This window comes from Hyperoodon ampullatus (assembly GCF_949752795.1).
Source record: "Hyperoodon ampullatus genome assembly, chromosome: 2".
Lineage (NCBI taxonomy): Eukaryota > Metazoa > Chordata > Mammalia > Artiodactyla > Ziphiidae > Hyperoodon > Hyperoodon ampullatus.
In genome coordinates, this window is record NC_136915.1 from 183,632,551 (window position 1) to 183,657,186 (window position 24,636).

The window sequence follows — 24,636 nt, forward strand, 5'->3', positions numbered from 1 at the left end:
TAGTTCTGAGTGGTTAGGTATTACTTCCTGTTGAATTAGCAGTTGCTGAGTAGTTGAGTCTTTCTACAATCCTGCAATCCACTAATGTGATATTTAATGAGGAGACATCAGTCTGGAGAAAGGTAGTCAATATAAATCAGTGTTTACAAAGTGTGATTAACTCTGAAATATTTCATCAATGCTGTGGTCCCAGGCAGACTCTATGCTAATTACTAGAATCTGTGCATGTTTCAGGGGACTTGGATGGACCCTGGGTATTGCAAACATGGAGCAGCAAAATTGCAATTATGCTCGGACCGTCTCTGATGACAATTTATGCATTTGGTGTGATGACCTCCCCCTTCCCAAGAGGGCAATAAACAGAATGCATTTTCATTAAGATACTAATGCACTTAATCACAAGGGGAAAGGGTTAGGAAGTAACGAAAGACCTTCAAGCACTAAGTGACAGAGCTGATAGGGGAGAGAGGCCTTATTTTAAAGGCAGCTTCTCTACAAAGCTGTAGGCAGCCTCAGAGCACTTCCCACACATAGTCTTTGGCACTAATTGAAAAATTGCAAGTTAAAGTTTGGATCTTCTGGCGACATCCTTATCACTTCAGGTGTGTTGTTACTAACGTAAATGATGTAGACTGTAATATTAAAAATATAATTTCATAGCAGTTTATTTTTATTTATAACACTTCCATGCAGCTTGAGTGTTTGGAATTCATTATGCAAGTAATTTAATAAACACGATGATGATGACGGTGATGATGGTGGTCATGATGGTTGTAATGAAGATATGATGGTGGTGATGATGGTGGTGATGGTGATGATGATGGTAATGGTGGTGGTGATGGTGATGATGATGGTAATGATGGTGGTGATGGTGGTGATGATGGTAGTGATGGTGGTGATGGTGGTGATGGTGGTGATGGTGATCATCATCATCGGTAAACATTTTCCAAGAGTAAAATTGTATTGTAAGGCTCTGGTAAGTGATGAAGCGAGAACCATGTAACTTCAGTCCCTGCCCTCAAGGAGCTTACTGCACAGTCCCAAATTAGCCTGCTGATCATTTTTCACAGCAAGATTTGTACTGTTCAGTGTCAGAGAGACAAAAAGTCTGATGCATCAGGGCATTAGTAACCAAAAGAAATCCAGGATGGATGATACTGTAATATGTTGGGGGTTTTATTTGCGGTACACGGGCTTCCCACTGTTGTGGCCTCTGCCGTTGCGGAGCACAGGCTCCGGACGCGCAGGCTCAGTGGCCATGGCTCATGGGCCCAGCTGCTCCGCAGCATGTGGGATCTTCCCGGACCGGGGCACGAACCCGTGTCCCCTGCATCGGCAGGCAGACTCTCAACCACTGCGCCACCAGGGAAGCCCTGTAATATGGTTTTAATGTTGGTGTTTTTCTAGAAATAATCCTCTGGGAAATTTCTTTTGGATCCTCAAATTCTGGAAGACCGCTACTTTATATGAGTGGATGAAGCATAATTTTAAAGGCTGATTTTAAGCTTAATGTTTTGAAGAGCTTCACCATGTATCTTCTCATTGTTTGGTGCATCTTCAGTGGTTATAGCGAGCATCTGGCTTCATGATATTTGTGACATCCTCATGGCTCCCATTGACTTTTTTTTGAGGGAGGATGGCAGGTGTAGTGGAGTTGGTGTTGCCTTGGGGATGCTAGGATTGCCTGGGTCTTGCAAATCTAACAGCTTCTTTTCTTAAACTCTGTGTTTTAGGTAATATAGAATATAGCTGCCCTGCCACGAATGAATGTGAAATCACAAAGCGCAGACGTAAATCCTGCCAGGCTTGCCGCTTCATGAAGTGTTTAAAAGTGGGCATGCTCAAAGAAGGTAAGGCTGTGTGCTAGTGCTCCTGTACTTTAGGCTGGGGGTGCGGGATATACAGGGAATTACAAAAATCTTAGAGAAACCAGGCAACTCTGGGGTCACAGTAAGTATCCTGAATCTGATAGCAGAATACTCCTCCTTTACACCTGGACTTGCTGATCTCTTGTGGCTAACTGCTTGACATCAACAGGAAGGGACAAGGTAGGACATCTGATGTGTAGCTAAACCCACCAGGTATGCTTGGCAGTTCGGGTTCTTTTCATCTTTACAATTTGCAGAAGGCAAAGGATGAAGGATAGCCAAGAGGCTACTGTCATTGTCTTTTTGCTTTCTTTTCGCTACTAGTTCTACAGAGAGATCCCCCCCATCTTTACTGAGGTATAACTGACAAATAAAAATTGTGTACTTTTAAGGTAGATGACCTGTATTTCATTAATGTATATTTTGAAATAATTGCCACAATCAAGGTAATTAACACATCCATCACTTCGTATGGGTACCGTTTTCTTTCCTTCTTTTTTTAAAATTCATCTTAGGTTTAAAGTACTCTTTATTCTTTTCTAATCTTATCTTTGGGACTTATCTTCTATTATAAAGAGTTTGTAACAATGGTATTAAAATAGTTGCTTTCAGTTGGGGATAGCAACAACAAACACAAAATAAGAACAATGAGCATGTATCCCGTGCTAAACGAATTGCCTAACTTCACACAGCAGATGAGGGTAGAGCCAGGAACTGAACCCAAATAGATTCTAGAATTCACTCAAGTCCCCCACCCAAATCAAAGTTCCTGAAATCTTTGTATATTTCAGTATGTCTAGTGAAACTAACATTTTAGCTTGGAGATGGAGAGAAATTGTTCTTTTCTGTGGGAGGCCTAGGTTTAGTTTTGGGTTTGTTTTTAATATATTTCTGTATATGTATGTGCTTTGTAGATGTGCATCTTATATACTGCATTTAGGTTTTACTGTTTCCTTCTCTTCAGAAAATTTGCCAGAGTTTAAAATCAATATGATAATTTTATACAGTAACAAAATGGAAATATGGTCATTGAAGTTTGAGAGAATATGAGCTAAATTAAATATTTAAATGTACTGTTTCTATTGAGTCATAGACTATCTTGTTCCTGGGGTCGGCCTTATGAGTTTGTATAATTTGTTGTTACTGAAGATCAGCTATTTTTTTTACAGGCTTTTTAAAAATTTTTTTTAGTAACTTTATTTATTTATTTTTGGTTGCATTGTGGTGCGCGGGCCTCTCATTGTGGCGGCTTCTCTCGTTGTGGAGCACAGGCCCTAGGCGCATGGGCTTCAGTCACTGTGGCTCGCGGGCTCTAGAGCACAGGCTCAGTAGTTGTGGCGCACGGGCTGAGTTGCTCCGCGGCATGTGGGAATCTTCCCGGACCAGGGCTCGAATCCGTGTTCCCTGAACTGGCAGGCGGATTCCTAACCACTGCACCACCAGGGAAATCCCGAGATCACCTATTTTTTAACTTCAAAATCCAAGTAGATCCAAGTAGTTATTCCTCATGAGTGAACCAGAGCTTCAATTAGGTATGGCATCACCAGATCTCATAATGTTTCCTGGCTTGTTCTTATTCCAAGATTTTTACTGTGAACAATGTCATAGGAAGATGAATGAATCAGATTATATTTGGGTACGTGGAATTCATGCTATTTTTCTCTTGTCCACTAAGAATTAACTCCTCCACTGACTAGGAACTAAGAAGATTCTCCCAAAGTCTTCTCATCCTCAACTTGAAAAATAATTGTAAACAAGCGTGTAACTTTATCATGAAAGCCTTATGGAAAGAGGACCAAGATATCTTGTCAAGTAAAAAAATAAAATAGAAAACAGATTGCCTGCAGCAACATGGATAGACCTAGAGATTATCATACTAAGTGAAGTAAGTCAGAGAGAGAAAGACAAAAATCATATGATATATCACTTACATGTGGAATCTAATAAAATGACACAAATGAACTTATTTACAAAACAGAAACAGACTCACAGACACAGAAAACAAAACCTGTGGTTACCAAAGGGGCAATTGAGGGGGGAGGGATAAATTAGGAGTTTGAGATTAACAGATACACACTACTATATATAAAATAGATAAACAACAAGGACCTACTCTATAGCACAGGGAACTATATTCAATATCTTGTAATAGCCTATAATAGAAAAGAATCCAAAAAAGATATATATATATATGTGTGTGTGTGTGTGTGTGTGTGTATGTATATATATCTATATATCTATATATATCTGAATTACTTTGCTGTACACCTGAAACTAACACAACATTATAAATCAACTTTAATTCAATAATTAAAAAAAGAAAACAAATTGCCTAGTAGGATGATTCAATTTACATATAAATATATTTTATATAAAATATGCTTATATTAAATTTATATTAAATGAAAATTTTATACAAATTTGTACTGTAATAGTTTATATTAATACACGTACATTATGATGGTATATGCATGGAGAAACAGAAGGAAGGATAAAGATTGGTACCAGTGTTAACACTAGTGAAAAAAATCAGGGTGGAGAGTACTTTTCTTGTTTACTCTATGGCTTTTGGCACTGTTAGGATTTTTCCACAGTGAACACGTTTTGCATTTATAATCCATTTCCTAAATATTTATTAAGTTCCTCTCATGTGCCAAGCACTATTCTAGGCTCCAGTGATGCCACAGTGAAAACGACAGATATGGTTTCTCTTGCTAGAAGAAAGCTTATGTGGAAGATACTAAAAGGATAACAATTTTAACAAAGGAAAACATATGAATAATAATCCAACGATAACAACCCAACCCATAGGACAAACAGTTTTCCTCTGAGTTAGGACAGTGGTGATAGCTGACTTTCTTGTGGTGGAAACATTACCTTAAACCCCATAGCAGAGTAGCAAACAAAACATATTTCAGAGTGTAACAAGTGATTGACAATCATATTTTTGGTCTTAATTATCTTTATATTGCCACTTAGTTGAGCTATAGAGACTCAAACCAAACTTACGCTCATTCGAAAAGGCTTAATTTAGAGTTTGGACTTGAGGAATCATTATTTTCCAAAAGCAAATCATTGTTTTAAAAATGTTAAAAAAGTAATGTATCAATTAACACTTTGAATGGGTGTGTCCTAGATTTGGATTTTATTGTCGAAAACTAAAATACATGGAGATACGCCTCCATGTCCAGGTAAATAGGATTTTTTTGATCAGTTTGATTTTACTGCTACAGTGTACTCACCTATTTGCCCTTCCAGGTTTAAGGAGGAAGTAGAAAACATATTTTCCTCTAAATAGTTTTCCCCATTGTGTTTTCAAGCAGGAACAATCTTGAAGGGTGGTTAGAGTGACTGAAAAGGTGTGAACTGTGTTTAATTAAACATTGTTGGTGAAAGTAAATAGGACGGGCGCTTATCTATAATTCACACCTCTTCAGTTGCTGTTATCAAGCCTTTAGAGGGACTGTTTTCAAGGGAATTGCTGCTGTTGCTGATATACTCAAAAAATAATTTATTTTCCTTTACTTCCTGTGCCCACTTTGGTGGAAAAATATCTCTAAGCCCCTTCCCCCAAATAGAAAGGAGATGATAGTTATGAGTAAATATGAAATACTCTTTTTCTTCTGTCCTTAAAAAAATACAGTGAAATATTGCATTACACCCTGCATATAAATGCATGGTTATGTTTGGCCATCTCCTTGGCTCAAGGCTTACCTTCTCAGCCTGGAGAGAATGATACTGTCTTAAATGTATCTTTATGGATGGAGAGGGGTTTCAGTCCCATGCAGTATGTCAGAGATCATGATGTTGTAAATCTATTCCAGTGTAAACCTGTTCAATTCGATTACTGGTCCGTAATAATATTTGTCTCTACAACCCCCGTGTTGGCCACAGCAGTCCATACAGGCTGATGGCCCAGCAGGTCGGGAAATTGACAGACCAAATCTATTTAAACAGAAGACAACATGAGTTCTAGAATCTGAAATGAAATCAGATTTCAACAGCTTTGATGGGAATCTTCTTTCCTTTCACGGGTATTTTTATTCACCTAGCCATGTGCCTCTTAGATAAAATGCTGCTTGAGGGAAATGAAGATGTTTTCATTAAATAAGGCGTTTATAGAAAGATGAGACTTTTACTCTTTTAAAAATAATGTCTTGGTTTTACTGACTGGCATTTCTACTAATGATGTGAGATACAAAATGGAAGTGGTGGCTTAGTGGGTAAACAACCCCAGTTATATCACAGTGTATGTAATTAAATTCCTATAAGACGTGGCTTCTCATTAGTCAGCACCAGAATCATATCCAGATGAACCATGTTTGGTTTTAATATTAGAATTTTTGAATCAAAACATTGTCACCAGTGGAAGCAACGAAACAGTTGTGTGTGGGAAGCAACAAAATGCAGCAGCCTAAAACTGTGAGAAGTACAGTTAAAAAAAATGGTACTCTGTTCAAATCCAAGTGGTTGCACCATTCCACATCCTGAAAAATCCCCTTTGCTTTATCCCCTTTGCTTTTCCTGGGCTCTACTTTCTGCCAAGCCTCACAAATGATGGGCAAGCGTTATACCATACTGTATGTCAGAGAAAACCCATCTATTACAAGATATCTGGTCTCAACATTCCCTTTTCATTTTTTTCTGGCATTGTTTATTTGAAGGAAAAAACAAGAACTAATCAACGTGCACCTATAAATCTAGTCAAGATTTATTTTTAGTTTGATATTTCTCCTTAGTTATTTAAAGGCTATTGTAGGACATACTGGTTCTTTTTTCTCTCTGTCAGTCAAACAGACATTTTATGAAAGCAATAATTATTTTATTTACGTATAGAATTCACAGATCAGAAGATGGAAGAAAGGCTTTTTGCTCTTTATTGGCGTGATGGGTTTCACCTTGGCAACTCAAGTAGTTTTCTTTGACTCTTGCACATGAGAGCGAGAGATGCACATTTGTGTGCAGTATTCTATTCCCCAGCCAGGCCAGCCTGCATGCCGTAGTACAGATGAATCCAGGCAGCCTGGCGGACTGGTTTCGTTATTTCATGCCAAGAAATTGTGCTTTTCACTTTGCCTTTAAAAAGATGGTTACTTAACCCTTCTGATCATCACTTTCATCATTTGCAAAATGGTAGTGGCAATAGTAGTATTTACAAATAAAATATTGCTGTGAATAGCCGATAAGATACTGCAGGTTAGGTGCTCAGCATCCCATGTGACCCAGAGCAAGGACCAGATCAAGGCTAGCTATTGTTGCTGGAGATGGTAGGGGTCAAGCTTTAAGGCCAGGTGGATCTAGGTTCAAGCCCTGTCTCTGTCTCCTCCTGGACCTGGGGCAAGGTATATGACCTCTAGGACTCACTTGCTTCAACCTATTTATTTATAAATATGGAACTTAATCCTTTGTCTACCAAAGAAAATGGACAAATCACACACCGTTTCAAACAAGAAGAAATATAAGAATTCTACTAACCTCATAGGTACATTAGAAGAAATATAAGAATTCTACTAACTTCACAGGGACATTAAATTTTACTGAGGTAACTTTGATATCAGACCATCGTGGATAAAAAATCAGAGGAGGAAAGAAGTTTTAGCACACCTCCATAAATATTAACTGAGCTTCTCCCATGTGTCTGGCAAAACATTGTGCTTTGGCTTTTAATTCTGATTTTCCACAACCTTGCATTGTGATTTTAAGCAAGTCCATTCAAGGCTGCCTTCATTTCCGTATGTGCCGGGGAGCAGTTAGACTACTTTCTTTCTCATCTCTTCCATTCTAAAATTCTATAAGTTTTGTTAAAAATGACATAATGTCTCTAGAAACATAGTACCAATATATGACACAAAGATACTTATAATTATTACTGCTGCTGATGACTATATACATACGTTTGAAAATTCAATAAGAACTATGATTCGATAGACATGGCTAGTGAATTGTGCTACTTTGTAAATTTTGTCTTAACTGAACAATTCTTTGGATGCTTTCCATCTTTCTAGAAAAGCAGGAGGTATGTTATTTTTGTCAAAGTTAATAGAAGTGAGTTGAAGGAACAGTAGAACAATTAATAGGTATTTAAATACTTAGGACTTGAAGTCTTGATCATGTATTTTTGTAGTGTTTGAAAAACTTTTCCTCTTTATTTCCTCACAGCCCCTACCATCTCTTGTTAATAAATTGAAGTGCAGTCAGCAGAGTTTTATTTCTGTGGGCGTCTAAAGGCTCGTCACAGGTTGCCGTGTTGCTACTGGTCAGATATATTTGAAGTTTTGTTGTTAGATTTTTAAAATAAAAACATTGCCATAAGTGGGAAAGGGAAAGAGTGAGTTTATATAATTTTAAGTGCCTTCTGAATACTTCCTTTGGGGGAAAATGAGTCATTAAAACAAACAAGACACATAACTATGTTATGTGTTTTGTCGATAACCATATTTACCTTTCCTATCTGATTTGACATCTTTAAAGTAAGTTTCTATTACAGAGGTGCTCAGTATTTTCCTCCACTTTTTAAAAGTCTAAAAAATAGAAGGATGAAGATTCTAGGCTGGCAATTTACAAGATATGGTATAATCGTGAGTCTTCCTGTTCAGGGTAAAGTCAAAGCAGTGGTTGGGAATCAGCATTTGAAATAAGTTATTCAATGTGGAAAGGCACAGGATATTACGGTTTTATTATCACCTTAAACCCTCACTGAGAGGAAAATAGTGGGACCCTGAGTGTCAGATTCTCATTAATCAGATGAGGAACTCCAGGTTCAGAGAGTTTTAGTAACTTACCCAAGGTCCCACTGCAGATCAGTGGGAGTGAGATGAAAGTCAGGTATGTCATGTTCTCAGGCCCCTCCTGTAGCTCTATCAAGCCATGTTGCAGGCTTGGCCCAAAAAGGGGTCTTTCCTGCTCCAGCTGTGGGTCGATTGCCCACCATCTCAGTACAGCAGGCCAGTCGTGGCCCGAAATATTCATTTAAGGATGGAGAAAATGGGAAACAGTGCTGGCACTCCCAGGAAGCAGCAGAACTTGTGGGTTTAACAAGGGGTTTGTGCCTAAGATACATGCATAAAGGGCATTCATAAGGAAGGGGCTTTTCCTTAGGATTCTGAATGGGGAAACCAGACTTTTCACCTGGGGTTTACTGAGGCCACTGAAGACAGAGATAATGGTGGGGATCGGCCCAGGAAAGTTCTTTACAGGATAACTGAGCAGCTAGAATATTGGGCATAGAGTGAGTTGGAGAAGGCATTGTGTATCAGGAGCTGTGGAGGTGAGAATGGCAAGGTTAAAGATGCTGCATAGAGGGACTTCCCAGGTGGCACAGTGGTTACGAATCTGCCTACCAATGCAGGGGACACAGGTTTGAGCCCTGATCCGGGAAGGTCCCACATGCCACGGAACAACTAAGCCTATGTGCCACAACTACTGAGCCTGTGCTCTAGAGCCCACGAGCCACAACTACTGAGCCCCCCATGTACCACAACTACTGAAGCCCACATGCCTAGAGCCTGTGCTCCGCAACAGGAGAAGCCCCTGCTCACCGCAACTAGAGAAAGCCCGCACACAGCAATGAAGACCCAATGCAGCCAAAAATATAATTAATTAATTAATTTTAAAAAAGATACTGCATAGAACAGTGCATTCAGGTCCATTCATTTTGGTCAAGCTGAGTTAGTGTCTGTTTCTAGATAGGTCCCTGGGAAAGAAATTAACCTGAAAAAGTGTGAAGATCTAGAATGATCTTTCATTTTCATTTCTTGGTTCTCTAGTCCCTTAAAAGGCTCATGCCATCTATGCCCTGCTTAAATCTTTTGGCTTGCCAAATCATTTAAAATCCATCAAGCGTTGCCAGTCTGTGTAGAATGGAAGGCCCTCATCTTTTCCTCTGTCTCATCGATTAATAAGGCCTACCTCATATTTAGGAAATCTTTGAGTGGAAAAAATGAAAGGAGTACAGAGGATTCCTCCACAGTAGAGGATTCTTTGTCCAGAGACCCTATTTATTCTGAGCTATCTTATCCTAATCCATAGTGTATACTTCCTATTTCTACTTTTTAGTTTGGAGAAGGCATTGTGTGTGTGTGTGTGTGTGTGTACATATATACATACATATGAGACAGCACAGATTATGCATTTGTTCATTTAGCTGCCATTACATCTCTCCAATCAGTTGTCTTGAGCCCCCAGGTTATAAAGAAAAATTATCCCAGAACTGTTTTGCTGCAACTACAGCTTGTGTTTTGATTTATATATGGCAGTGGGAACTCAGAGTCTTCTGGGTTTACCCTATCAGCAGAAGCAGCAAAGAGCAACTTACTTATCTAATTACCCTTCTGTTTCATATCTTCCGTTTTAATAAAATGTTCATTTAAAAGCTGTTAGCATTTTTCCAGGTAGATTCTGTTTAAAAAATACAAAAACTACTCAGCCCATTTATTAACAGATTTGTTTTTGCTTACTTAAAGAACCTGCTTAGTGCAATTTATCCTAGCAAAATATCTTTTGTAAAAACCTCTGAAGAAGACATTGCCAAGGTGAATTTCTTTTTTCCCCAAGTCTAATATCATTATTCTACCAAGTCGAAAACAGAAATTATTGGTAGGGAAATTTGGATTCCTACTGCCTTCAAAAAGGAGAACAAAGAAAAGGAGAAAGCTTTAATGGTATTCAAGGAATATATTTCTCTGTTAGATGACAGTTAATAGAACTGCACTGACCTCACTGGTATTTCTTGCACTCTCTGTTGTAATATTATCCTAAGAAGCTCCCTCATTAATGCAGAGTATTAAACAAAACTCCCAAGTTATAATGTAAGCAATAGCAAAAAGCACCGTTTTCGTGAGCTCTGTCTTGACATTAAGCTCTTGGGAATATACTTAAGGTGCCACGAAAACTTATTTCGTGTACAGGTACTGCACTACCAGATGGTGACTTCTGGGTTTTTTTTTTTTTTATCATGCTTTGTTGGTATGAAAGCCTGAATAGTCTTAAAATGAATAGCAAAGATTTTGAGGGTAAGAGTAATAACACTTATTCGTGAGAGCTCAATGTGTATTAGGCTATGTACTATGTGCTTTAGTTGGATTTTTATTTTTTTTGTTAAGCCTTACAGTGACCTCCAGAGGTGGGTATTTCCCCATTTCACAGAGGAAAGAAAAGCTTAGAGAGATTATGTTACTTGCCAGAGTTCTCACAATGCATGATGGAGTCTGGATTTTAGAGCAGGCATTCTGGCTCTACTGCTTATGCTCTGTATTTGTTTAATACAGTAGGAATATTCTACTATATATTTAGCTTGGGATTCTTCAGCGGCTATGGGTATTATGAGATACTGAGCTCTTAAAAGATTACTTAAATAAACCAGTATTTTTCCGAACCAGGGCTCACTTGATTGCTTTGAGTTCTTCGCTTCATGTCCGGAAATAGAATGAACTGTGTCGAAAGGCAGTAAGTTTCCCATCACATGAGAGATGATGTAGAGAACAATTTCAAGTGTCACGTGGGGATTAGACTAGAAGATCTTTCATGGTAACTTCCCACCATGAGATTCTTGAGATCTCAACATAAACTTTGGAATAACTTGCCAGTTATAAACCGTGTGAATAAACATCAGTAACACTTAAGCTGTTCAATTCCTGGGAACCCGACTTCGGGGGTCTCTGTGTCAAGCAGTGTGTGACATCTTATTTAAATCCCAATTGGAGCAGAGAGGAACGTTTTGTTTTGGGACATAGTTTTACTCTCTGGCTCCAGTTTTTAGTTAAGTGAAGTTCAGAACCAAATTCCTTATAAGTTTGTAGAGAGCAGTGAATTTGAGTCAGTGACTTTGAGGACCATCTGCCTCAGATGTTTTGAGGATGTGGCCATAGTGGACCACTGGGATATTACAATCTTATCTGTCTTATAAATGGGGAAAATTGAAATACTAATGTTTTAAAGATTTGTCCATGATTCTGTATCTAACCCATGCGAGTCTTAGTCTGTCACATATTTCCTGTGGACCTTTGGTTCTCTGGAACCATTTTATATTTATATATTTTTCGAAAATAACAATTACATTGAAATGAAGAGGAGAGATTCTCTCGTGTGAACTTACCAAACACAGTCCTGAGAATTCTTTGAACTGAATACATCTACCCTCGCTGGCCGCCTTAGCGTGAGAGAGGACAGAAAGATTGCAATTATAAGGAACGGTTCTCTTAGCTCCCTTCCTCGTGCTTTAATGGGAATACTATTAATAGTTAATCATTTATTTGATTGTCCTCATTTTTCATTTCCATTTGTGAATTTGAAATAGAAAGCCAGCATTTATCTAATATGCTACCAATTTTTATTCCTTTTGGATTATTAAAAATCCCCAATGGATTTTGCCCCAAGGGGGAAAGAACCTGCTTCAACATTTGCTGTTGCGCTACAAGTCTAGTGACAGCATGGTAAGTGGGGAGGGGAGGTCCCCACCATATAGGACTCTGTTGGATGTGGAATTTTTCCCCCCCAGCCTCCAGACAACAGATTTTTGTTCCTTTTCACCAATACCTGCATATATCAACGTGGCCCTGTTGTTTATGACATTGTGCTTAAATTTAATGTAAAGGAATTCTGGTATATATTTGAATAAGGCCCATTTAATGAAGAGCTCCATGGTTTTATTTCCTTTGGGCACCATTCCTAACGTGTCAGTTACCGTACTTGTTGAGGCTACGCAGAATTCTGCTCCCTCTGTGTTAGCCAAGGCGTCAGACATGATTTCGTTCACTTTGAAGTCTCCCTCTAAAGAAAGCGAGCACTGGCTATTTCTTGAGAGATTGTTCTGGAGTTTTGCGTCTCTCTCTCTTAGTAGGTTGTCGAGCCACCAACCAGCTTCCCTGAGGCAAGCTGTCTGCAAAAGAATAAGCCAGCTGGCTTGGCCAAGGTTGATCAATGATGAGCGGCAGGCTGGGTTCCAGGTTCACAAAAGCCACTCAGTGGAGAGTAGGTCAGCGGCTTCCCCAAAGCCAATTAGCTGGCAGAAGTCTGGGGTGCCTGGTGCTAGCCAAATTCCCTGAGCCTGATGGTACTGGTGGGGAGTCCATCCTTGGGCTTCCTGGCAAACCAGACTTAAGTGAATGGCAGATTGTGCTGTTTGAGAGCCAGTGTGGCTTTGTGGCCACGAGAACAAATATCAGGGCCTTGCCACTCCCACCCAGCCTTCCCCGGGCAGACAGCACAGCCCAGGCGCCTTCGAAGCTGCTTCCCAGGTGCGATGGAGTTCAGCTGGGTATCCACATCCTCCTTTTGTTTTTACCTGACTTCAGCTTATACGCTTTTTAATATTGACGTGACTGTGAATCATGCCATTAAAAGAGAAGCACATGGAAATGATTTTGGAAGCAGGAAGCTTTATAGAGACCTTTGACAGGAGTGTTAGGATTTCCACTCTTCTTTTTTTTTTTTTGCGGTACGCGGGCCTCTCCTGTTGCGGAGCACAGGCTCCGGACGCGCAGGCTCAGCGGCCATGGCTCACGGGCCCAGCCGCTCCGCGGCATGTGGGATCTTCCCGGACCGGGACACGAACCCGTGTCCCCTGCATTGGCAGGCGGACTCTCAACCACTGCGCCACCAGCGAAGCCCGGAATTTTCACTCTTAAAGCCCCAATTGTAAGAGCCCCTGCTTCTGCACGGCGGTTGGGATATCATGGGCCCGATGTCAGAACCCAAAGGGAGGGCTTCTTAGAGATTGCCCTTGGGTTAACCTGTCTCTCCAAAAATGATGTGTAGCTAAAGTCATAAGTCTTTCCCTATTTTTCTCAACGATTACATTTTCAACTGTGAGTCTTTTCTACATAGGCTGCGTAGTCCTAGTTTTAGGTGCCTGGACTGTTTGATTCGCATTTTTTAGGTATATTTGGGATGTGGGAAATTGAAGGAGTAGACTTTGTAAGAATGAGATCATTTGCATTACCTTGTTTCACTTAGCATGTGTTTCTGCTTAGCGCTGTATGAATTTCCGGTTCTGTTTCTCAGTTCCAGCCAGCCGTTACCCACTTAGGGAGTGAAGTTCATGTTGCCCGGCCTGCCTCTCAGTTCTCAGCTACAAGTGTTTTCCTTGTGGCCTCCTGAGCCCTTATTTAGTGGCTTCTCTATGTCCAGTTAATTTCCCCCAATTAAGCTTTTCCCTCATACCTAACTTTTTGGGGGCATACAACTTCCTCTTCCTTCCTCTGCCCTCCCCCCGCCCTACCTTTTGAACATGTTTTTATTCCAAAATGTCTTCTAAAAGCAAAGTTTCTTCACCACCATAGTGAGTTGCCATTTGGTGGTTTCCAAGCTTATGACCTCCGTAATTATCCCCTCCCTATGCCACCCCCCTCCCCCGGATTCACCCCCTGCTCTCTTAGACATTTATCTCCAGGCCTATTAAGTCTCTTCAGTATCAACATTATCATAATCATTAGTATATTTGAAGCCAATTAAATGGCAATTACTCTGACCTTAGCCAGTCTTAGGTTATTATCAATTCATGCATAATTTGGAAATATTTGGAAGGAATGTGGATTCTGGCCTTATGGTCTAATCGGTGTAAATATTTCTATGTGCTGTCCAAGAAATACAGCCTGTTCATTATAACATCTAGAGTTGGGGTCGGGTTATTCCTCTGGAAGCTGCTTTCTAGCAACTTATGGACCGAAATCATACATATTCGCCAAACCCATCTTCAAACATTTATTCATCCACTTTTTATCCACCCGTTCAATGAATATTTTTGAGGCACGGCTCCATTACCAATCACTTGAGTAATGCCAAGGATAAAAAAGTGAACGTGACAGGCAAGTTTCTGCCCTCATGGAATTTATGATCCATCATCAATAATCATAAGCCTGATTATTTACAATTATATAGATTTTTCTCCCTTTTGAATTTTACCAGACTTTATATTCTGTTTCATACAACGTAGCATTTTAATTTCATGTAGGGAAGTAGAGTGTAAAGATGAAAAGCCTGGAGTCTCAGATCAGATGGAGTCTTTGACTGTGGATCGAGCCCTTGTAATGTGTCTAATGCAAAAGAAGAATTGAATGTTTAATGTTATTTAATTTTAGTTAAATTAAATAGCCCCATGTGGCTGGTGAATAACCTACTGGACAGTGCAGACATAGAATCTGAGTTCAATCCAAACTTTATTACTTACTTGCTGTGTTATCTTAAACAAGTTGCTTTACCCAAATTTTTAAGCCTTATCTGTAAAATGGGGGTTGTAATTCTCACTGCATCAGAGGGTTGTTTTGAGGTTTAAATGAGGTAATAGTTGTAATATTCTTTGGCAAAGTGCCTAGTAAACAAATAAGAAATCAGAAAATATTGTGTTAGTATCGATATTAATTTTTTTTATTCTATTTGTCACTTAGTATTTACCATAGAGCAAAGCATAAACAGCTTCAGAACAGGGACTCTATCTGTTTATATTTTAGTCTACCATGGCACCTAACATAACAACGATCACATAGTAGTTGCTCAATAAAATATAACTGATGAATTATTTCTTTTTTAGTCTACTTTAGTAGGCTTTGAGTTCCGTTATTAAAACTTGAATATAGAAATAATTTTGTCATAAATAATGATTTTAGAAACAAGTCCTGGGCTATCATCATATATAAATCATTTCTACATTTTCCTTTATATGTGTGTGTGACCATGACAGAATGGTATTTCCGAAGTCATGTTGTACTGAATTTATATTGAATACCCTGATGATATAGCAATAGATATACCCCGTCTCAAAAAAAAAAAGAAGATGAGAAATGCCATTATTTTTCACCTGTCTTGCCCATAGACATTTGATATGTTAATGAATATAAATGAGAAAATTAAGACCTATTTTTTAAATTGAAGTATAGTTGATGTACAATATTGTGTTAGTTTCAGGTATACAGCAAAATATTAAGTTATACATATATATACTTTTTCGGCTTCTTTTCCATTACAGTTTATTACAAGATATTGAATATAGCTCTCTGTGCTGTACAGTAGATCCTTACTGTTTATCTATTTTATATATAGTAGTATGTATCTCTTAATCCCAAACTCCTTATTTATCCCCTACCCCTTTCCCCTTTGGTAGCCATAAGTTTGTTTTCTATGTAAGACCCATTTTAAATAACTCATGTAAATAACTTGCCTAAGGTCGTACAACTAGTAAATGGCAAAGCCAGAATTCGTTCCTGATTTCTCAGATGCGGAAGCCCATATGCTCTACTGATATTCATAATGAAGTCTTTTGGTTTTTCTCTTAATTAGTTGATCTTACCAGAGTGTTGAGGCGAAATATTTTTTCCGGCACATGGACGCCACCGTTCTCTGCTATTACTTCCTTTTGTGAGCAAGGAGACCTTGATTTCAGGGAATGGTTTTGGTGCCAGAAGTATCAAAATTCCAGAATCATTCCTTGTTATAGATACTCTAAAATAAGAGACCTATGCAATCATAGGACTGTTTTCTGATTTCTGTAAATGTTGCTCTCTGTAGGACCACAGGATTATTTCTTAATGTTTCCATGTAGACTATTTCTACCTTTTCTTAGAAATGATTTGAATCATGTTGGAACCGCTGGTATTTCTGAACTACACCCTTTCCAGGTAGGCTATCACGGGCTATTGTTTAGCAGAAGAGACTGCCCGTGCCTAGCATCTGTGCCCAAGAGGCAGTCCAGGTCATCGTCTGATGATTTCATTTTCTGTTGGTAGTATCACTTCCCTGCTCTGCAGTCAACAGGTCCAAATTTGTGGTCTGTGAACAAATGTATTTCTCAACGATTTTGTATATGTCTGTAGGTCTCCCAAGAAGTCATTAATTAGAATCTGGAGGGGATAGTGTAGAAAAATAAAGCTCCACTAATGGTGACAAAGTAAAAGGAACAGCGATTCAGTTCAAACTCTGTGTGCCTAGGAAATATTAGATAGAGAATCTCCTGGTTATCTCACAGATCTTTAACTATTTGGTTATGTGCTCCAGCAGAGAAAATCTGTCAAAACTTTTGTTAAGGTAGAAAAGAACCAAATCCCCCAGCTTTTGCAAGTAATTCTACTTCTATTTTAATGCCACTTGGGAACTGGCCTCTTTGGAAGTTCCTAAGCTTATAAAGCTGGGAATTCTTCCCTTCCTCACCTTTCTTACTTAACTTGCAGTTATAGAATCTCACTAGCAGCTGCAGTTAATGCATTGATTTTAACTGGAAACCCAGAAGGAGTGAATGCTGAAGTCGGCTGAACTCTTAAATGGTCCTGGGAGACCAGAGTCATTTGCACATTGGAAAACAGCTAATGGGCCAGGGAAGCAGAGGTTAGTTGCAAGGCTTTTCCTATGCCTCCCCTCCATCACAGTGAGAGAGATCACAGATAAAAAGTCTTCTCATGTGACCTGCTAAGGTACCTATACCTCATTCTTTTGCTTTATTTTCACTTTCCTTTTTCTTCATGGCTGGATATTTTAAAGAAATTCTAGGCTGAGGAAAGTAGAGGGGAAAATGCTGAATCCTTAGTTTCTAACATTGCAAAATTCCATTAGGTAGTGTGATATCTTAAAAAGGCACGGGTTTCCTATATGGGCAAAATAAAGAGAATACATTTGGAATTGTATTATAAACACATCATTCGACATAGCATGTTAAGATCATAGAATTTTCTGATAGGCAGCCTTGAGTTGTTGTTAAGAGGCTGATTACTCAAGTTTCTTAATGTCTCCAGCCTTGGTTTCTTCACCTACAAAATAGTGATCATAATAATAATGCCTATCCTATGGAGTTTGCTGTGAGGATTAAATAAGATAACATATTTAAAATACTTAGCAACCCGTCTGATAAATATCAGCCCTTGGTTAATGTCAGCTGTTATCAGTATCCTTATGGTCACTATTATTTTGTTATCTAAGTGTTCAGGACACTGCCTAGCTAAACCCAAAACAGATCTGTTCTGCTCGGTCTCAAATGTCATCTTCCTGGAATTTTTTTCCCTTTGAAATGACCAAGTGCTGTGTTCACAGCAGGTTTGCGTTGTCTTCACACTGCTGCTCTCCATGACTTACTGGGGTCAGAGGTCCCCAGTAATGCTCTGTGTGACTCCAGCCCAAGACCCTCCCCTGTGGGTATGAGATCGGAAGGTGACAGGCAGGGTCGGCAGTACCTGCCAGAATTACAGAGACCCCTCTGTGGATTGTGGGAGAGTGGCACACAAGGCTGTCATGGACCAGAAACGAACGACCTTGCAGCCATGGAATCACTTCTCATCCAGATCATGGCTGACTTTTTCCAGAGTGTAATTTATGGCATCTACAGTTACTTTTGGACATGCTAACGTGTTCGTTCACTTCTAGCTTTTCAGGGTGAACGATACGTGAGTCATTAGTGAAGAAAGGGCTTTTGCCTCCACCTCGAGCTTTAACACCCATGCCATCCCTTCAAAACGGTGCTGTGTTAGGTTTGTTGTTTTTGTGGGTTTAGGTCTCTGAATAACTTGGGTTTAAGGTTGCAGGTTGCAGGGAACCTGCAAGTTCTTTACTTGTCTTTCCAAGTTCTGCCTCAGAGCCATTATTCCAGCAGGGAAGGTAGAGAGTATAAATGACTCTTGCATAGGAATGTTCCCCCCTCCTTCCCCTTTCCCTACCTCCTTTCCACCCTATTATTGACCTTAGAACATCACATCAATGGCAGCAGCTCAGAGTTCTGTATGGCGCCCACAGCTTGAAAGCTGGTTTGGTACCCATATACTGCAAATCTCGTGGCAATGGTTTTGGTCCCAGAGTATGGGGGTTGGAAGGTTTGGCGTGGAGAAAAAGAGAAAACAAAGAGAAAGCAGGGAGGAGAGAGGAAAAAGGGAACCAAACACAGAAAAATAGGCTTACACAGTACAGATGACTTAGTTCTCTGCTTCTCTTAAAACTTGCTTTCTTCAATACATTTTGCATTCTTTCTCTGTATATACAATGGTAACCTGGCAGAATACTGATGAGACCAGAACGACGTTTGAATCTCTCTCTGCAGCCCGCCTACCCACATTCCCCAGTTTCCTTTTGGGGGAGGAGGAAAGGTATCAGCCCCTGGTTTGCCCCTTTACTAAGCTGCATCCTTGAGTAAGAAACTGCCACCCCATGCAGTGTTGTTACTGGGCGGATGTACTGCCTGTCCAGCTCTTCCTGCACTGGCTCGTCTCTAATTAAAGTACTTGCTATGAACGATTTTTAAGCACCGGAGCTTAATGAAGTTAGAAAAAGGATTTGGATGCAGTTTGTGAAGACTTCAAATTGTTTGAGTTTTTTCTCTCGGGAGAACTGTAAAGTCTGGAGGCACTTTGAATTACTTACAATGTATTCCATTTTGTTCTTTTAAAAATTTCTCTTTTAGTGGTGCAGAACTGAAAAAAGCCCACTGCCCACCTCCTGCCTTACCCCCCAGGAGAACACTGTAACTCTTGCTTTGCAAAGTGGCTTCTTGGGAATTTACCAGTCTTTGAATACTGTTATCTAATTAAAGGGATGGCTGTGTCTTTAATTCTCATTGGCAGTTCTACCTTTGACCCTGCAGTATTAGGAGTTAAAAGTAAAGTCGCATTCATCCAAGATAACCCGAAGCTTGTCCATTTGGGTACTTAGCCCTTTCACTGATGCCTGGAGCTCTGTGCCTCAGAGATACTGGGCTGAGCAGGAAAACAGTGATCTATACAGTTCCGTGTAGATGTATGGAGTGAATTTCTCCAGCCATTGGTGGATTACTGCTGACCAGTCAAATGCCGGCTAATACCTTCTATTAGATATCGGAGTTGCCGTAATTTGTCATCGATAGCTATAATTAGGTTTATCTACCCTTTTAACCAATACCATAATCTTTACCAGATTGTTATTGTTTGGGGCTATTGAGAGAAATTCTGAAAAAAACCGTTCTAAAGATTGATTTCAAAGCAGTTCAACTCTTTAGGGATCCTTCCTTTTATCCTCCCCTTATTCATTTTCCTCTCAAATATTCAAATGCCTTCTCAGAAGGAAATGTCATGAAGGCATGTCATGTATCTGAAAAATAATTAATATAATTGACAGGACTGTCGGTTTTCTGCTGAGGTGTGTTTCTCCTAATCCCACTGTGCAGTCTTTAATATTGATCTAATTGTTAGGAAATCTTGTCACTCTCCGCTTACCCTACCTGGGCTAAACATTTTCAGGACTGAAGGTCCTTGCGCTTCATAACATGTACATCTGCACTAGAATCATCGTTTGACAAAAAATGGGTTTCCTTTCTCCTATGTGCTGGGGCATGTGTCCATAACATCTATGCACGGAAGGGGTACACTCATGTATACAGTGTCTGCCTGCAGTTGACAGTTTATTCACTGTGTACATTGCATATCATATTGCAAATGGCACATCAGAGTGTTGGAATCTAGGCAATCAGAGTTCAGCACTTAAAGTGTCCAGGTTGCACCTGAACTAGCTGGAGCCTGCCAGCCCCGCAAGCCCACTGAGAGCATCTGTCTCGCCACCGCCTAGCTCATGCTGTCTCCTCTGCAGGCCCTCCGATTCTTCTGACTATGACCATAAATCATCCACCTGTCAGGAGCTCTTGCTGCCTGGATTATGCAATGTGCCTGCCTTCATTTGGAGGTGGTGCGAGCAGGAGATTGCTGCAAATCGTCTGCATTCATTTTAATGCCATCCCAGCCTTTCTTTCGCTTTAATGAGGGGATTAGGGTGGTGACAGTGACTTTCAGAGACAATAAAAGTCTTCAAGATTCTGGAATTTGCTTTGGATGTTGGGGATAAATGATTGGAGATTTCTTTTTTTTTTTTTTTAATCCCAAGTAAATCATGGTTTAAACATTTAGGCAAAGAGGCAGGGTATTACACAAGGCCAGCTGTCTACAGCTCTATTTATTGGCTTTATGATAGTTCCGTCCAGCTGATGAACTTAAGATCAGTCAGATTTGTGGCTGATCCTTCGTGAGTTATTTTTATCTTCTTTCAGGAGTTGCTTTTACACTTACTGGGGAGACCCCACCCCTACTCCATCCACATTTCCCCATTGCCTCTTTGTCTTACTCTGGGCTTTAAAAACTAGAAACTCTTTAATAATTTCAGCTTCCCTATCTGTTGACTAGTAAAGGTGAATCATGTTTTTTTTGTTTTCTTAAATACCTCTAATTTGTATTTTTAATTTTGATCATCCTGGTGTATTTAGAATAACCTCTATGCAAAGATTAAGGTTCTACCCTCCCTCACCAACTCACACACCAAAACGTATTAACTTTTAATTAGGAAAAGTCTCTAGTCATGTAAGCTGACATATGTGTGTGTGTGTATATATATATATATATATATATATATATACATATATATATGATACATATATAAACATGAAATCGTCAGCTTCCTTAATTAGTAGGCCTTTTTGGCATACTCAGATCTCAACCAAATCGAGACATAACTAGGACTGTATTCACTTGAAACTGAGAGAATGAGAATTCCACTGACTCCACTGCTTTTGAATAGCCAAAGGGTTTCACAGATGCTCTCATCACATCTAGATACACAAGTGGCCATGAGATCAGAGGATTGAAAGGAAACATTGCTTTAAAAATGGGACTTGTATCAGTAAACCATCAGCTAAAGTCAGACTAGTGAAACGTGGTTATGTATGTATTGTAATATCTTTTTTTAAATGTTTGAAAATAGTTCAATATAGGACTATTAAGGAATTAAATCATATGGTAGTTTACTAGGCAGAGTCTATGTATTTTCTATAAGGTTCTTTTACTGTCACAGAGCCTGAGATAAAGTAGGTGTTGGATTTAAATTCCAACATCGGTTTTCTTTCTTCGAAGACTTCGGGACCTCCTGCATGTGTTATTTGCTAAAGGTGGTATTCAGGGCACCTTGGGAGTGAGAGAATGACAGTTCTCCGCTGGCTTCTTGTCCCCCTGCTTCCTCATCCCGGCCCTCTTTATACTTCTTCCACTATCAAAGCCAGAGAGCCATCCTGTTTTTCTTGGGTACAAGTGTGTGAATTTTATTAAAATCTGAGACACTTGTTAGTGTCTCACAAAGAGTAACAGCTTGACATTCTTTCTATTTCGTGTGTGTATATATGTGCATGTGTACATATTTGCATTAGATATGTATATAATACATATATATGTATGTGTATGCATTTTCTATACACCCAGTATGTATGTATGGTGCACGGATTTTATACACATATAATATATATACATAGGTATGTTTATGTGCTTTATATACATACACTGTATGTATATATAAGGGGCGTGTATTTTATATACACATTAATATACCTACACATATACACATATATGTACGTACCCCTTCTGAGAAAATACCTGAGTTAGAGTTTTGTCTTAATGCTGAACACACTGAGATTTGGTCTAGTTTGGGGGGTAAAATAGCAGGAAGTTAAATAATGCTCTAGAGACCTGGGCTCTTTATAAAATCATTCTTCATAACTGAAGAAAAATGGCTTTTTCCTCAACAATAATACTTTTTAACATGTTTGTCACACACCAAATTACTTAATGTGTTCAAGTGTGATGAAAACACATTTTCCCAGTTGTTGGCAAGCCAACACAATGCACCAAGGTAATCTAACCCTCAGATCTTGAAGTAGGAGCTTTCTCTCTGCTGTGAAGTCACAGATTCTCACAGAGGAAGTCACTGAGAGACAGTCTCTCTGTGGGAGACAGTTGGAACAGAGCAAGCTCCTGTGGGTGTTTCTGGGGAGACAACTGGCCTCAGTGAGGGAGGCCTACAGAATTTGGAAGCTGACTAGGCAACCGGTAACAAGTTAGCCTCTCACTCTTCTTACCAATTTATCCATTTTTTTTCTCCTTTTCCCCTTTTCCCCTCTGTGGTAACCTGATGGACTCAGCTTCCTGGAACCAAAGTTGTGTTTCATCATCATTTTTTTTTTTCCCCGTCACTGACAAATCTAAATCTAGGTATATTAAAAAAAAAAAAAGAAAACAGGAACATTTGAAGGGATAAATGCATCACAACACAACACTGACAAAATCTGATGAAAAATCTCACTCTTTTATCTATGGAGAAATTAGGTTTATCATCAGGAAAGCATTCTCTTTTCATTTTCTGAAAGGTGCTTTTTGACAGACCCTTTGCAGTGGACGTCACACTCACAAAACTTGCTGTCACAGGGCTATTTGAATATGGTGACAGGCTCATTATCATGTTGAAGACTCCTGACAGCACTGCAGAGGGGAAATGGACAGGGCTGCCAATCAGCTGTTGAAAAGGCTGTGGTTGAAATAGGGTTTTTTGTTCTGAGAACACTAGTACAAATTGACTGCATTAATTCTTTTTATTATAGCCGCACACACTGTAGTTAAGGGCTCAGGAGGGTTTTCATTATCAAGCCCTGTTTTCAGCAGGTTTATTAGCTGGCCATAAAAATTTGTTCCCAGCTGGAATTTGGCAGAGGTGAAAGCCTTTTCCTATAAGGTTTAAGTGCGTGTGTGTGTGTGTGTTAGTTTTTACCAACAGTTAAAGAAAAGGCCAAAAATGAAATTTGATGAGCAGGTAGACAGGACTTCTGAAGTCTTACTGTAATTCAGTGATCATTCTGTGTTGGAAGAATAATTCAAGCTGATAATTTATGATTGTGATTTGGGACATCGAAGGCTCTCTGATCACAGAGAATGAAAGAGACCCTCTCTGATCACAGAGAATGAAGCAAATCGTTTTCCACAGCACTCATCTTGTTTATTTGTCATCTGCTTCTGACTTCACGATAAAACAATATGTGCTTAAAAGTCAAGTTATTTCCCCGATATTTCCAGTGACTTCACCGTTCACCACTTCACCAGGATTTTGCTTAAAATAGTGGTGTCAGAGTTTTCGTTTTTGTGGGTATGTGTGGCCTTTTTCTTTTTTTTAAGCAAGGGAAGAATGAACTCACTAGAGTATCTAAGATAATATTATTCATGTAGCATTCGAATAGAACAAGAGACAACCAAAGGAATTGTAAACTGACTTTTTTTCTTACTTTGAGCCCTGTGAATGTGGGTATGACTTGGTATTTTACCTAAGTCTCTACTTCAAGGGCACCAAAAAAAAAAAAAAAAGATGATCAAATTCTCACGTTCACATAAAGCAAGGGTCTTTCTCTTCATAAGTTTTGTATAACTGTTTCTAATGATCCCTGTTTCTGTTCAGTGCCTCTGTTACTTCCTGGTGGTAAGACATTTCAGGAACCCACCCACAAGAGGAACATTAATTCTCTTCTGCTGCTTGGTGTATTGCAGCATTTACACACTTGATTAGACTCTGCTCTGGTGAAAAAAAATTAGCATTCTTATATAAGGATCAAATTCTCCCCAGGGAGTGACTTAGCTCTTGGAGGTAATAAGTCCCACAGGGGAATTTTACTTCCCTTCCAGAGCGACTCCATTCTGACTTAACTCACTATGTCTTACATTTGCTTCTCACAATGCTCTCTTATATCCATACATACCCGATGAGCAAAATTATTTGGCATCCAAACATGTTTGGGAAAAGATACCTTTTTTTCCTATTTTTATATTTAAGAAAACAGAACCCTGAAATGTCCACTGTCAGCTCATTGGTTTATGTGCCAATGTTTCCCTTGTGTCTTAGTCTCATTCCTTCGTTTATTCATTGACCCACTTAACAATGGTGTATTAACTACCTCTGTTGTTTCAAGCAGGATTCTAGGTGATGAGGATCAGCAGTGAACAGGAGGTTAAGGACTTTACTGTCTAGCCGGTGG

The 24,636-nt window shown here is 39.4% G+C and overlaps 1 protein-coding gene across 4 annotated transcripts in view; it reads left to right on the forward strand.

Annotated features, from left to right (window-relative positions):
- The window catches only part of ESRRG (estrogen related receptor gamma), a gene marked incomplete at both ends in the record, with an annotated part of 491,857 nt that overhangs the window by 341,492 nt on the left and 125,729 nt on the right, over nucleotides 1-24,636 (forward strand). For 3 of the 4 annotated variants that reach the window (XM_079727201.1, XM_079727202.1, XM_079727203.1), the window contains one exon: nucleotides 1,734-1,850. The exons of the other annotated variant lie outside the window; for it this stretch is intronic. In XM_079727201.1, coding sequence (XP_079583327.1) covers nucleotides 1,734-1,850 — 117 coding nt within the window. The remainder of the gene's footprint in view (nucleotides 1-1,733; nucleotides 1,851-24,636) is intronic. 4 annotated transcript variants of the gene reach the window in all.